We start from the raw sequence: 15,540 nt of genomic DNA on the forward strand, positions 1-15,540 counted from the left end.
AAAGCAATGAAAAACCATTTTCCATTTTCAGCTCCAGAGCGGGGCAGGAGGGAGAACATCTGGAGAAACAACAAAGTACAATGATAACAGTGGACTTTTCCATATGTCTTTTATACATGCAGAGATATCCTGTTGATTTGCAGTAAATAAAACCCAATTCTAACAGCTTTCCTGCCAACAATTTTGAACCTTACGTCTTCGTTACAGCCAAAGGCAGCTGTTAGCTAATGGCATGAGCATGTAAGTGTTCAAGAGTGTTTCCTGGGTCCAAGTCATGATGCAAGCGACCTTGCATTCATGAGTTATTTGAACATTTATACTTATGCCAACCTCTGATCTATTTTGCTGCACATAACTAAATCCTTGACATTAATAGCTCATTGAAACACAACTTATGGCTATGTTTGTTTACACACAAGTCCCGTGTTAATTATGACCCAGATTAAGTAGGATAAAGTGCTTTTGGGATAAATGACTGGGAAAAATCATCAACCTGAAAATGATGTGGATATTTTAAACTGTGGTGGAAACTGCAAATTACTAGAGACTACAAATTCATCCGTAAAACCCTAGAGCATATGTCCCATGAAAAAGCATAGAGAACGCACACACACACTGCCCTATATTATAAATCAGCCATCTGCAACAGTCACCATTTCTCAGCATATATCCACATCTCCCCCGGTCTATGCTCATGCTGTACTTCCAAATTTTGGTGCTGTAATCAGCACTGAAAAACTTTCTACCTGCTTGGAAAATTACCGTATGACAAGCACTGTCAGTATGGTCCATTTTATAGCCCTCATGAGGTGTGAGATTTATGTACAGTGATGCTTCATTTGCAGACTGCACACCTATAAGGCAAGATAGTCCAGACTCTCATAAACATCTCATCATTAAAACAAAAAAGATTTTTTTCAATGACAGTTCTTGGACAAGGTTCTTTCTGTGGTTGAAACTGCATAAATAAGAGATGCCTGAATTATGAGGCTGTAATTCTTCTTAAGCTTCGGAGGAGGGTGAGGGCTAACCATTAAACCACTAAGCCAGGAAGCTGTGCCCGTGCCAGAAACCCGCCCAGGAAAGTGCTGCCGCTTTCCTTCCACGTAACAAGCCGAGTCGGTATTTTCTCCTTTGCGGCTCCCCCCTTTGGTGGGCGCGGAGACCCGCTGCCGCGCGCGGCTCTCCAGCCACCCCCTCCCACCGCGCTCGCTCGGTCCCAGCCTGCGGGAAGGAGGATTATCCCGGGTGCGGGACCGCACTGACTGCTGGAGCTCAGTTTTATTTGAATAACGAGCCACAGCATCTTGGGGCTTTCATTCTCAGCTTGCCTTCCTCAAACCACAAATAACATCTCAAGGGTAGGAAAGGGGACATTCTAAACCAACTACGAAGATTTTATGGAAAACTGAAGCTTGAGGTCTCAAGTCATTACTAGACCATAATCTACAGCAAAATTAGAAGCACATGTTTAATGACAACCGCTTCTTTCCACACCACCTATTTCCTGAGATCTTATTTTAGGATTTCTTGACCGCAGAGAAGACTACAGCTGCCAAAGCCACGCCAGGGGAGCAGCTGATGCCCTTCTCAGTTGTCCACTGTACCCTACGCAGGTAGGGATCTGCCTGGCGTTCTTCATCAGAGGACTAGCACCGCTAGGTCATTCTAAAATGATCCTGAATTAAATTTTCGTATTATAACTTTTTTAACTTCAAGACCAATGAGTATTTTCCAATGGTTTGCTCTAAAATGCTTTCATAAATATCTTTTCATAAGCAAAGAAATATCCTAAGCATATGTTGGCAACTCAACACAAGCACTTCACAATCCAAAATGGAACCAGATTATCAACAAAACTAAAATCAATTTGATTCTCATGCCCCAAACTGAGAAAAAAAGGCAAAAGCTAAAAGCCCACTAACAACAACATCGCACAAATTCGATTTAGAAAGGTGATCACTTTTAATTAGAAAATGTGCTGCTGTTGACACAGGGGAAGAAATGTTTGTTTGCAGCATATAGATTTATAATCCTCAGAGGCTCTTAAAATGTAAATGTAAGAGTAATTATTTTATCAACTTCTATAGACGTCACCGTTCACCTTTAAGCCATATGTGTTCCAGCTGGAGCCACTGCTCCTGCCTAAGTGGGAAAACATGACCTTTGCTGCCGAGTTGCGAGATTGCACTTGGACTTCACAGTCTTTGAAGAGAACAACCAATCCCTGAGCTGGGTGACGAAATGTGCTTCTGAGCTCGCATCTAGAGAGAGGCTTATCATCATGATCAGCGTTAAGGTATTTTATCCATCTCACTAAATACACTGTAAAAGTAATAAACAAGGTTTTTAACACAGCCAGTCATTTTTATTAAAGGCAATATACCTTAATTAAACCCAGATTCTGTAAAGCAAGCTAGAGACAGACATGAACCCAGAACCTTGCGTACTTCACGCAAGTACCTCAAGTGCACTGAATGCCAAGACGTGACTAGTAACCAGTCCAAGAGGAGCATAAGCTACTGTGGAAGACCCAGGTCAGAGCAGCTCAAGTTGAGTGCTGGAGGTGGGTGCTCCCCAGGCCATACCCATCAGCGGTGGTCACTGGCGCCGCTCAGGGGACATTACCGTCTCAGCAGCCTACCAGCTGCCATCAACCCGGACTCTGATGTCAAAAAGGAGAGTGAGTTGTGTTTGCATTAGGTTATCCGTCTCCAAGTAATGCTCTTAACTTTGCAGACTAAAGCTCACGCAAGGCTTCCTTCCCAGGCACTGTGTATTTTGGTGAGCATCTCAAGGAGACTTATCCTCACTCTTGGTACAAGTCAAGGATTACACTCGATTTTGGCTCTTAGCCCAACAGAGCACCAAGCTAACATTGTATTAATACGCTAACATTTAGAGCAAATGCTGTTCATTCTCCCAGGGGATATGTAAGTAAGCATATTTCATAAATAGAAAAGGAAAATAAACCAAAGCATCACTGCAATAAGCACACTGTCGCTTTTTCTCTATGGCCTTGTAACACACTACGCATTCTTCACAGCACCCGCTAATCTAAACCAATAGCCCTGGAAATGGCTATATCCTTTATTTAAATGTGTGAAGCCCTCAGGGCATAATCTGAATTTCTTGATTTTACGACTGTAAAATATATAATGATATTATCTCCAAAGTCAATAACATGCTCCTGGCAATCAATTCGCTGAAGAACAACACACCACTGTCTTTTTTTTCTTTTCTAACTAATAAACTGTCAAAGTTGTATCCATCACACATTCAAATTATAAACCTGAAATAACACCTCCTTATATCTTGCAGGGCTGAAAAACAATCACATACGCACTTACAAACAGCCTACATCTTCATGGAGACAATTAGCATTTTTATAGCACCAACACAATGGAAAATACAAAACACTGTGGTGCAGAATGACCTCCAAGATGCCGCACACACTGAAGACTAGTGAATTAATTACTAAATGAAAGGTATTTCCAGTTAGCTGCGTGTATATACGTCCCTATGTCCACATATATATGCATCCATAACTTTATGTATTTGCACATATGCATGCACACATTGTGCACAGCTTCATTTGGTATCAATTATCTAAAGAAAATTCAAGGTAATTTTAATCAACTACACATTTCCCTGGAGGGGGGGAAGTACACAAGCAGGTGTAAAAGAGAAAATACCCATACATAAATATATATACCTTTCAGTACAGCAGCAACTAAACAGCAATTCAAGAAGGAATCATGAAAAGCTCAGATTATTCTCCTCAATGGCATATTTTTCTCAATGGCTTCACAGAAGCACGAGTCTGCTGCAGAGGGCTCAAAACTACCCGTCTCGCAAAGGGATGGATCTTGATACCAAGACCGCAGCATCTCAGGAATGCAATTCTTTCTTCATAGGCATAAAAATGTTCAGTGTAGAATACTTACTTGGGATTTTAAAACTAAAAACCCCGCAAGTTCCCAGATCCTCCTGCTATCTGTTAATCTAATTTCTGAACTTTTCTGCTACTGGTAGAGAACTTCGCGTTTCCAGGTTGTGTATTTGTCACTGTCTTTGGGAGCGCGACTGCCCAAACCCGCTGTGTTGCACCTAGATCTGACACAGAAAACTAAAATCTTCTTCTGTTTTTAACGTAACACTTTAGAAAATTAAACACATCATACCTAGCAGTACATGTGCACACAATTTAACTTCTTATGTTATCCCTAGCATTCTCTTCCTCTTACAATATTTCTCAAATGAGTTTCTTGCAATTAGAGATTTTTAACTTCTTTTAACAAGAGAGTTATGTAAGAGTATAATGTCAAGACCTGTAATTCATCTCAACTGACGAGAGTACGTTCACAGCAAGATCTGCTCGCAACATCAGTCGCTGCTGTCTTTTAAATGAAGATGTACTTCAAATTTCACACTTTACTTCATCGATGAAGGCTAGTTCCTAGCAACTGAAAAAGCCTTACTGATGTAGTGAAATGCAGTCTATTCTTGGGGGGTGGATTGCAACCTTAAAAAGCATGTTAAAATTTTATAGGGAATAAGTACGTCTTTTCTATATAGGACTCGATACGAAACGCTTGGTTTCAGTACATGAGTACAACTTGAATGCAAACTTCTCCTTTCACCAACTGGTAGGGAAACTCCTAAAAAGCAAGACATGTTCTGGGGTGCTTTTAGCTTACCCAGCTAGAGATAGCTTGCTGTAGCGTCGACAAGTGAACCCTGCTGGGGTCTACTGTATTAACAAAGCAATGTTGCCAAAGGCACAGGTACATGAAACCTCAGTAAACTACCTTTTAAACCTCCTCCCGCCAAGAACCCTACCTCTTCTTATGAGCTGCCCTTGCCCAAGAGTGCCATCAGGAAGCACGCGAGCTTCCAAGCTTGAGGAACTAGAGGGAGAACCTCCATCCTGCTGGTGCTTCGGTCCTCTTGGTGCTTCTGCTCAGAAAAAGGTAAAATGTCCCATTTTGCCAGCAACGCAAACATTTGTCTCGAATGCAAAGACCGAGACTATTTCTACGGAACATGATAAACCACTTGAAGAGGGGAAACAGAAACCACTCCGAAGGCTCAATGAACTTCTATTACGGTTAAATCTGAAAACATTACCTACAATTTTAAACACAGATGAGGGCTCTCCAGGAAAACTCAATCATTGTTCAGACTATCATCTCAGCAGTACTTCCCGATTGTTCAGCACTGCTATTCACAGTAACCTCCACCAAGAGATTTTATGGCTTCTGGCATTATTATCCTGTGAATTACTGTACTCCAGGACACCTATACATCCCCACTCTTAGAACCAAGTTTCCTATATAAGTAAATAAGATGTTTCTGTATTATTTGCTGTCTTTGATCAGAGGTTTATGAGCAGAGATGTCATTCACAAGATGACAGGAATTGCACTTGCCAAGTTTTTATTTTAATGCTTTGTACTCTACACAAGCTAAGACAAAACAAGATGTACATTTTACTGCCTCCAAAGCAAAATGGTCGCATGGACTAGATTAAATTATTTCTTTATAGAGCAAAGAAGTATGTGTGAGTACGTCAAGAGAAAAATTCAATTATTTACAGAGAAGGCCACAGTATGAAATAATGTTTGATTAAAATTTTGGACAAACCTCAGTGATGGAGAGTCTAGGGAGAGCACATGGGAGATGGCAGTGATTGAGCACATATGCTCCATGGGCAGATGACAAAGCACTCGTTTTAGTTCTAGCCAGAAGGCTCACTGATCAATTTTATTTTCTTAGATGGTCTTTGAGATGACAGTATATGGGCACATCCTCAGACACAGAAATGACCAAAAGCTGAATGTAATTAAACTTCCTTTCAGCCTCGGTACCGTGCAAGTCTTCATAAATCTTTGAAAGGCATTTTGTAAGGTGCCTTTTACAGGCTGGATGCAGAAGCAGCTAAAATCCCAAATTCTACACTGATTTCAACTGAACTAAGACACTGCAATAAAACTTCGTTTGGGAATATTAGCCTTGTTCAGCAAGCCCTAGGGAGCAACCAAAATGGAAACACGGAAAACTTGGCGGTCCATTTTCTGCTCTTAGAGAGTAGGAATAAAAATGGTGTTTTCTGTACAACTAGAGAGGAAGAGATAGCAAGGTATCTGTGGATTTTCCCCTTTAAAAGAAAGAAGATAGTGCAGCAAACTTTGTTCGCCTAACGTTTCAAAGCTGGGGTAAATGTTTAAATCAAGCAGACATCAAAATGTCAAGTAAATAAAGCCCTTGGGAAAACACGGTCATCAACCAGTTCATTCCTTACCCGCTTGCCTGGATGTCAGTGTGAAATTGGTTGCTTCTGAGACAAAATCACTAAGAAAAGGTAATTGATTTTATAGTGATTCTTAATTGGTGTTAATATGTGCACTGCATTTGGATGGGACACGGTACGAGCCCAGACGTTCTGAAAACCAAGGGACTCATTGCAGGTACGCTAATATGCCCAAGCAAAACTGCCCTAATGGGGCAGCCAGTAGGTACCATCTACTGTCAAAAATCTCCATAAGGGAGTTCGTTCCAAAGCAGCAAGGAGAGGCCAGTCCAAATGGCCCTACTACATTACCCCAGCATGTGTCATTCCCCAACCAAAAGTGACCTTGCTGGGGAACAGAATGGTAAATTAGAATTGCGTTTCCTTCCAAGCTCCACTGTGGCCCCGAGAAGCACCTTAAAACAGCTGAAAAAAATCATCCAACACTAGGAAAACTGATCATTTAAAGATGAGCATCTAAATAATTATTTTGATATGTGAACATGCAGCAAGATTTGCAGAGTTGCTGAATTCCCCTGACTCTCTTTAATCCTACAAGAACTAAAAGTGCTCAGAACTTATGGGGGGGAAAAAAAAAAATCAAGCTGCTTTTATGTGTCTACCTATATCTGCCTTTAAGTATGTCGTTTTCAGGAACAATTTTAATTAAACTTTAACTAATCCAGGACACAGACATGCATGCGCTTACACGCGGCGCCCCAAAGTCATGTTGAGACACACAAATTCACAATTTACACTTCAAAGCCCACAAACATATTCTGTTGATGAGTCTATCAAAGAGTTTAGTTTTTGTTATGTATAAAGAAAGAGAAAGGGTGGAGAATCAGTTCACTTCATACAAATGCCAAATTCTTGTGCCGCCCTAAGATAAATGTTAATTCTCCGGGACTGTACAAAGAGCAAGTTAAGAAAAGGTTATGCTCTGCTGATTAACATTCCCAAATTTCTCACATGTTCAATAAGAGAAAAATCTTTCCATTCGCGGTAACTAATTACAGACACTAAAGTCCCCAAAGAAAAGAGCAATAGCCCGTAACAGCTAAAGCAGGAGGACAAAGCCATTCATCGATTTACACTTTACCCTCTCTTGTCAACACTCTGGTCTCCGACCGCACCAGCGCTGCGTGCGCGCACAGGAGTGGGACTCTGCACCACGCTGGATGAAACCACAGCCCCTGCCAGGCCTCCACCAGGGCTGCACCCCTTCGCTTTCAGCCATCCTCTTCGCCAACGTAGAACTTTCATTTTGTTGACGACTCATGCCAGTACTAGTTACACCGGTTACCAACCTGATGCAGTAGGTCACAACAGGCTGCACCACGCGCCGTGCTGTGACGGCCACTACGTCGCCGACGCAGCAGTGCAGCCGCAGAGCCGCTCTGCGCCTTTCTTCCTGTGGAATTAGTGGAACCGACAATTACACCTGGATTTATTAGTCATCCTGATTATATCGATATAAAATGCAGTTCTGGAACGTGCAGACCCGTAAGTTTCTGACTTAAAATGCTGCCTCCAAGGCCATAGCGTTAGAGGCAGCACGTGGACACTCAGAAGGGAATTCTGCCCCCACCTTACACAGCCTATTCTCATGCAGAAAAAGGAAAAGAATGAAAGTGACATGTTAAAAACTCACAGTAAATAAGATTTGTAGAAATTATCCCATGATCACGTAAATTCAATACGAAAAGCAGCTGCTATTTATTTTCCACGGGCAAACGGAAATACCAGTATTCACCACATGGCAGTCAACAAAAAACCAAACCACTGTTTCCCTGATGAAATTGTTCACATTTTGCTATCCAATGTTTCAGGAAGAAAATGATTTTCATTTTGGCCTCCCACTGCCTCTGCAACATCAGAGAATGTCTCTCCCGGTTGGAAAAACAATAGGAGGCAAAGAGGAAAGCAGTTTTTTTTCCTGAGACTTTGGGCTAGAAAACGCCATCAATTTCAAAATTACAACAGTGGCAAAGTGCTTCTTTCAATCTGGTCCTTTAATTTTTGCCTCCTGCTGCCGTTCCTATTGTCAAAGTGGCAGCAGGAGGCAGAAATGAAAAGACTACTGCTGGCAATCATCCTTGGGCAAAGCATTAGGAAGAAGTGAAACACCCCTGGGCCATAATGAATTCCAGAGGTAACAAACTGGAGTTTGCACATCTCTCGTGTGTGTAGTTCCACGGACCATCAGCCCATCAGGATAACCATTCTGTTTCTGGAACTACGTTGACCAGGCATCAAGGTGCCAAAGTGTTTGGGCTGGTATTCAGGAAACGAAGAATGAAACAGAATATTGTTAGAAAACTAATAAAATACAACAAAATCAAACTGACAAAACTCACCAGAGAACTCTACTCCAAGTAAGAGGAAAGGAAATTACTCAACTGGGAAAAGTCGCATCAATTTTTCAAGACATTGGGCAAATGGGATGAGTTGTAAGGGCACAAGGACCCAACTGCTTGCCAAGCTAACCTAGAATGTTTGAATCTGAAGAGCCTGTTGGTATGTGAGGGGAGACAGAAGAAAAGACCAAGGCCGAGGATTTAGTGCTACCAAAATTGTTACAAATTTTAACAGATTTGCTGAGGCCCCGGCAGACCAGTCCAGTATTTCAGAGCTGTTCACCTGAAGAACAACAGGAAGATATAGCACAACCACACAGAAACTGCTAACAACCCTCCTTCCAAACACCCTGCGAGCCACAGAGAAGCTCTTGAAAAGGCTGACTGTAACTCACAGCCAAATAATCACCTCCGTCTCCTGCCCTTCGGTGAAGTTTCCAACGAACCTGGGTTGCTCAAATGCAAATCAGTGTCCTCCAAACATGACTTATTTAAAAATGATGCCTTCATCACCTGAAAGGAGAAGCTCAGTGCCCAAGTGAGCAGTGCCTGAAGGTGTTTACAGCCCCGAAGGCTGTCTCTGGTAGCCGCAAGGATGACCCAGTTGTATCCTTTCTGGAAGAAGAATGGGTGTTAAAGGGATGGCTTAAATTAGTTCTAGAAAGTTTTAGGCTGCTGGAGTAAATCAAGATAGAGCGTAGCAGCTGTGTCTCAGTCTGTCCCTCCTTAAGACTTGAAAAAGGACATATTATTTGCCAAGATTATACATGTGTTCTTACTACCTTTGTGATAACAAGAGTTCATTACAAGAAAACAAAATCATACTCCTCTGGAAACCTTGGGAAAAAAGTGTGAACAAAGTTCACTTCATCTACAGAAGTTCTTTAAAAACAGAGAAAACAACTGGGAACCGAGTGAAGAAGCTAATGAAATTGAATATGGTATTTTTCGTTGCATGAATTAAATGAGAGGAGCGTTTTCTTCACTATCACTGAGCCAAGATAAAGTTACCTTTCTCCCATTAAAAATAAAAACCAGTGGTACTTACAAATAAAAGCACTACTATTTCTTGCACTGAACTTGAACAACAAAAATTTATGAAGCTTGAAAACTATACTCTGTGCAAAGTGCACCTAAACTGTTCTATCATCCTTGTTTCTTAAAATAATAGAGGAAGATTATTTAAAAAAAAACCCACAGATGCACTCAAAAGGAAGAGAATACTGTTTTATTCCTAGGTCAGCGTTCTTCATTGACTTAACCTATATAAAATCCTTGTTGTATTAACTTTAAGGACGTGCAGATAAAAATCAGCCTGCTGAAATCAACACAAGCATAAAGAACAGTCTCAGGGGAAAAAAACAGATTCTATTTATATCATTAAAATATTACCAGACTTTTAAAACATTCTTATTCCTCTTGCTTATCTTCTGAACAGCTTAAGACCTGTCTACTTAGTGTAGTACTCTAGTTATTTGGTGGCTGGTACCATCAAGCTTTTCTGGCTCTTTCTACCTCTAACAGTATTTTGCGAGACCACATTGAAAACATTTATCAAACGATGCACGAGTCCTCCTTTGGACATAACTTGCCTCTAACTTACTCATGTACAAACAAAACTGACTGTGTCTAATCTCCATGGAAAAAAAACAACCCAACAATCTAATAATTTAATGTCTGTATGCAGCTTAGTGTATTATAACATAGGGCACTGCTATGCCAGGTTAGTATGCTATTAGCTGGCAGATTCCCAAGCATCTGTCATGCAAAGTAGGTCAAGTTCTAGCCATATAATTCTGATTATGTCAAAATATTTATTCATGAGTTTCCTAATTCAACATACTTCAAATAAGTCATATTTATGTAAAAAAAAAAAAAATCATCTAAATTATGGTTCCTAACAACTGGGTTATTGCAGCTTCAAACACTCTGGTAATCCAGAGACGTGGATAATGTTTTTCGCTTACAATGTATTGTGTAGTAACAGAATTGTTATTATTTTCTATTTGCCATTATTTTTACTCTGGTTTCCCAAGGAAACAAGAGTAACACAGCCACACACTCCATGGCTGTATGTGGGAATGTGCAAAGCAACGGAAACCCCCATCCTCCTTTCTCATGCTTGTTCTTCCCTATATTAACACTTGAACCTTCAGGCCAATTTCAGTCAGGTCTCATCTGCATTATGAACTTTTCACTTTACCAGTCAGGGGGAAATAGGCAGCTGAACAGATGAGAGACACCCTATAAATGGATTTGCTGAAGAAAGGCCACGCTGTGAGCTTGTTTCCTTAGAGCTTAGATCAACATCAAGACCCAACAAACCATGTTTCCGCACTTCCTCAACTCAAAGAAGTCTTTCCATCACAATTAGAAGACTACCAGGAGGAAAGGGGAGTATACAATGACTTACATCGTCCACATGCTCAACGAGATCTAGGCCCTCCCAGTGGGAGATTAGGAATGACTCCAAGCTGCAGGTAGCACTTGAAATAACAGGGAGATGGAAAAGTTCATCACCCAGCCAAGGCCGTCTGTGACTAGGTGATCATATAAACACAAGAACAAATAGCATCTCCATGGTTTTCAGTACTGTTGCAGGCAAAGAAGATCACCATCTTCTTCATTCTACTGTACCCTGCTGCAGCATTCAGCTTACCTGTGGATTTCCCCTTGCTTTCACCAGTACTTGCTTTTATCAGCACCCACATGATGGATACCACTTTTTACCAACCGTACCCCTATTAAATATCCTGAAAGCTTTTGGCTTGGCAGAAGTAAAATCTTTTAACTTACCTCCCCAAGTAAGTGCTGCATAAGCCTGTATTTAGTCTTCTAATATACTGCCAGGAGGTGTAACTGAAAAAATGTATAGTACTATCATTCCTAAGGCAAAAAACGATGAGCCTAATTCTTCGCTTTACTATGTTTTCTTTTGTGCCATTCTAGCACCATACTGGTAAGTCAAAATGAGGAGACACTCCTCAGAGCAGTGCCCACAGCAAGACTGAAAAAGCACAAAGGCTGCGTGCAGGTTCTCCTCCTAGGTCCTATGGAATAGCTTATACGTGTCTGTAATCTATAGGATTCTTTGCTTCCAGGACAGAGAGGAATGAATAGCTTTACCTTTCCTCAGTTAAGAAGTAGTCCCTGAACAACAGAGGAGAACACTCAAGACTTAAGACATTTTGATGGTCTTTCACCTTTGCGTATCGACAAACCTTCAGTTTGTCTTTAACAATCAAGAAAGGCTGCACCTGAAAACAAATCATTAGAGGATGAGACTCGAAGTCATCAACCATGCAGTTACACAAAAATGTGTGTTTCTGGCCAGCATTTTAAGAAGTTGTGTCCCACCCTTAGGCGTTCAGTCCTCTGACACCTGCAGGAGCTGTACCAAGACCTGAGCACTTTACAGCCAGTACTCCCGTATTTGCTCAAGGCACCACGTATGCTCACAGCTACGTTCTGTCAATGACCTTTTTAATCAAAGAAAATAAAAGGAAGGCATTAACACTTTTAAATGCTTTCGGTTACCAGTGTCCTAATATTAATTTTCTAAACATTCTTCTACAGGGGTGATCACACCGTGATTTGTGTTCCCGTTGTCTGGCTGCTTCTCATGCTAGGATTTAAATGCTATGTTTTGTTTCATCTGGAACAGTTTTCTCTCAGACCTCTCTGGTGGAGTCTGCAGGCGTTCAATATAATCTGATCGTTGATTATGTCCGTAGCAGTTATTTAACTGCCTATTGGACTGGTTTGAAAGAAACACAACGGTGGCTAACAAGACTAACCTCTGAACTACCACTTAAGAAAAAATTCTCTTAAAATTTAAATGCTAACTCTTTCTTCAGCCACTCTCCTATGTGATTCCACAAAAATAAAATCTATTTGATATTAAAAACATCAACAGTGAGCCTGAAGAGGCAGATTAAATTATAAATTCAGGTGTTGAAAAATTATTTCTACTGTATAGGTTTTATAGTTAAAAGACTACTGTTATATAAAAAAACTTCGTATTTTAGAAAACCTAACAGTATAAGACAAGGCAAGTTACAGTAGATGTAAGATGAGGAAAACTTGATCCTTGGGATCACGTTTTGGCAAGTGGCAATTTAAAAACTACGCGGAACTCGTTATGCAGAGGCTGACACTGCCTTTTGGCTGGTCTGCACTGCTGCTTCGACCCATCCCTCGCTCACATAAACTTCAAGGTTTTTTACCTAAACCTTCAACACTGTCCTTAGGAAAATGTGTGGGTTTGACTTTATTTCAAATGATCCGATTTCACCTTTTCACCATCTCAGATCTTAGGCATTTGTCAAGCAGAAAGCACACGCACACGTGTGCACGTACGAAAGGAAGACGATCCAGCGTGGCTCCGATTAGACCCACCTCGTCCAGCAACGCTTGCGGGACTGGCCTTGGCCAGGATTGAGCTGATTAAACATCCATCTGAATAATGCTAATGGGAAGCTCAGCGAAGGAGTTCATAACGGTAGACAAAACAAGATTGATTTAATCAGCTATGTATTTCTCTGATTATAACAAACAAAGAAACGGGATTGTAGGACAATTCTGAGAGCTTGGTAAACTCCACCACTGCCTTGTAATGAAGCCTTGGCAAGAAGTAAGTGAAATACAAAGATTTTTTCATATTGAGGCTGTGTAAACAGTTTCCACTTTTAGAAATGTATCCTAGCAACTCACAGAAATGGTTTTAAGAGACAGCTGGACAAAAACATAATTTGGAATAAAACCAGATGTAACTGCAAACCCAGCTAGTCTGGTGATCCTGAACTGGTCTTGCAGCCACACATCAACTACGATTCAAGATGTTGAGAAAAGAAACACCAGGGCAAACAGATGTTTTAAAACTAACAGCTGCAGGAACAACTACAAAACACAGCATCAGAGTCGGCAGACATGATTCTGAATTTTGTATTCCTTTCTCACTATGTAGAAATTCTCTTTGGCTTCCAGTAGAAAGGCCTGCTGGACATGCACCTTGCGTTTTGTATTTACATGTTGTTAGACAGAGGTACAAGATGCATAAGTGAATTTTATTTATTGGGTGTCCGCTCAATTCCGTTGCAAATCAATTTTTTTTTATTTCATTTTTCCAGAGAAAACTGAAAGAAGTGACTTGTATAATAATGCACATACCTTGATTAAATATCTAATCCATAATTCAACAGAGAGATTCTGCTGACATCACCAGCAACAAAAAAGGTTCATAAAATGTATCATGAATACAAAAGGAGCCTAAACTATATTTCATGATTAGTATTCAGACTACAATTGCATAAGCATTATCGGCGACGGGCATAAACCATGCTTGTACATAACAGGTCACCTTATAAAAACCCCCAAGAAGCTGCAACATGAGAGAAGAGCATCCTGCTCCTGAGATGCAAACGGAGAATACCCCTCGGAACACACTCAATTTTACTGTGGAGGATTATTTTGTTTTCCAAGGATTGTTTACATGTAAACTACAGTACCTGGCATATACAGAATGATTAACTATCACGCTGTCGTTTGTAGCTTAGTTATCAATAAGAAAGTTTATTATACTGAACATCTAATGGGTACAAAGACTTTTTAAACTAGTATAGGTACATATAGCTTCCTCAAAATTTACATTTAACAGTTTGCCAGAGGATTTTTTTCCACAAGAAACTTTACTTCATTTTCAGTCTCCCATGGCATCCTGAATATCCAGAGAGAGGCTCAACTGATTCTTTGATTTTTCATTTCTCTGAAGGCCGAGTTTTAATAATTCTAGTATGAAGTTTGTCGAAAGATACATTACCAAACCAGTACCACAAACATCTAACATACTGCACATTTCGTTTTGCTTCAGTTGATAAATTACCATCTTTTAGGATACATTCTCTAGGTTGAACATACGGGGCCAAATACAGAAATCTGTACTTGAGTCATACCAAGGGCACCACGATGAAGGTCTAGCTTCATCAAATCCACCTTTCTAGTCACATAAAGTAAACTATGTCACTGAGAACACCTTTTACACCTCTCTATTAATAGCAACAGTTCACTGAAGGACAAGCCATCCTGGAAACGGCATTATCTCAAGCAGAACCTCCGTACCACAGCACCCATGACCAAGTACCAACCAAAATATAAATTACCCTCTGGAGATCCACTGACGTATGGATGGATGGATGTCGAGAGATGGATGCTGAGGCAATCAGCATCCTGTGCTGAACATGTCGGTGAACTTCTTCAAGTTTAGTGGGATGGAAAATCAGACAGCAATACCACCCTGAAACACTCTCTCAGGACCAAGGACTCCTGTGCCAGAAAGGACAACTTTGCAAATCAGTGGTTTCTCAAATATTTTTTTAATTCATTGACCTTGCCCAACTGCTTTTTGAACTTCAAGCATCTGGCACAAACCTACTGCCCAAACCCTCCTGTGGCAAGGGGTCCCACAGTTGAAGCACGCGGTGTAACAAGAACAAGTGTCCTCCCGCTCCCTCTGAACGCAGCTCCCATCATCTCTCACGTACCCCTCGCGGCTTTTTCTCAAAGAAACCATGAACACTTGCTTGCTCGGTTTTGTAGAACTAAACTTTCAGGTGTCTTCCTGAAGTGGAAATCAAGAAATGAGAGCCCACCACCACGCATATAAATTTATTACCATTTTTCCCTTGATGTGCATTGTTTTACATTATCAGCAATGAAATCGATCTGCTGTTTTGTTGCCCAGTTATGCAATACCATCATACCTTTCAATGCTTCACTGTTAACTTTCATTTGTACTGCTTTGGAGAGTATTTTACTGCTAACAAATGTCCCTGCCTCTCCATCTGCCCCCCTCCTGGCTTATGTTACTGGTTCAGGGTGATTGACATCAGTC

The 15,540-nt window shown here is 40.8% G+C and overlaps 1 protein-coding gene across 1 annotated transcript in view; it reads right to left on the minus strand.

The window, feature by feature from the left end:
• Positions 1–11,362, minus strand: part of DAB1 (Dab, reelin signal transducer, homolog 1 (Drosophila)) — a 66,375-nt gene extending 55,013 nt beyond the window's left edge. Inside the window, exon 1 of the mRNA XM_010297588.1 lies at positions 11,311–11,362. Within this exon, the coding sequence (XP_010295890.1) occupies positions 11,311–11,362 (52 nt within the window). The remainder of the gene's footprint in view (positions 1–11,310) is intronic.
• Between the last annotated feature and the right edge of the window lie 4,178 nt (positions 11,363–15,540).

The sequence above is a fragment of the Phaethon lepturus genome, unplaced genomic scaffold (genome assembly GCF_000687285.1).
Source record: "Phaethon lepturus isolate BGI_N335 unplaced genomic scaffold, ASM68728v1 scaffold3152, whole genome shotgun sequence".
Lineage (NCBI taxonomy): Eukaryota > Metazoa > Chordata > Aves > Phaethontiformes > Phaethontidae > Phaethon > Phaethon lepturus.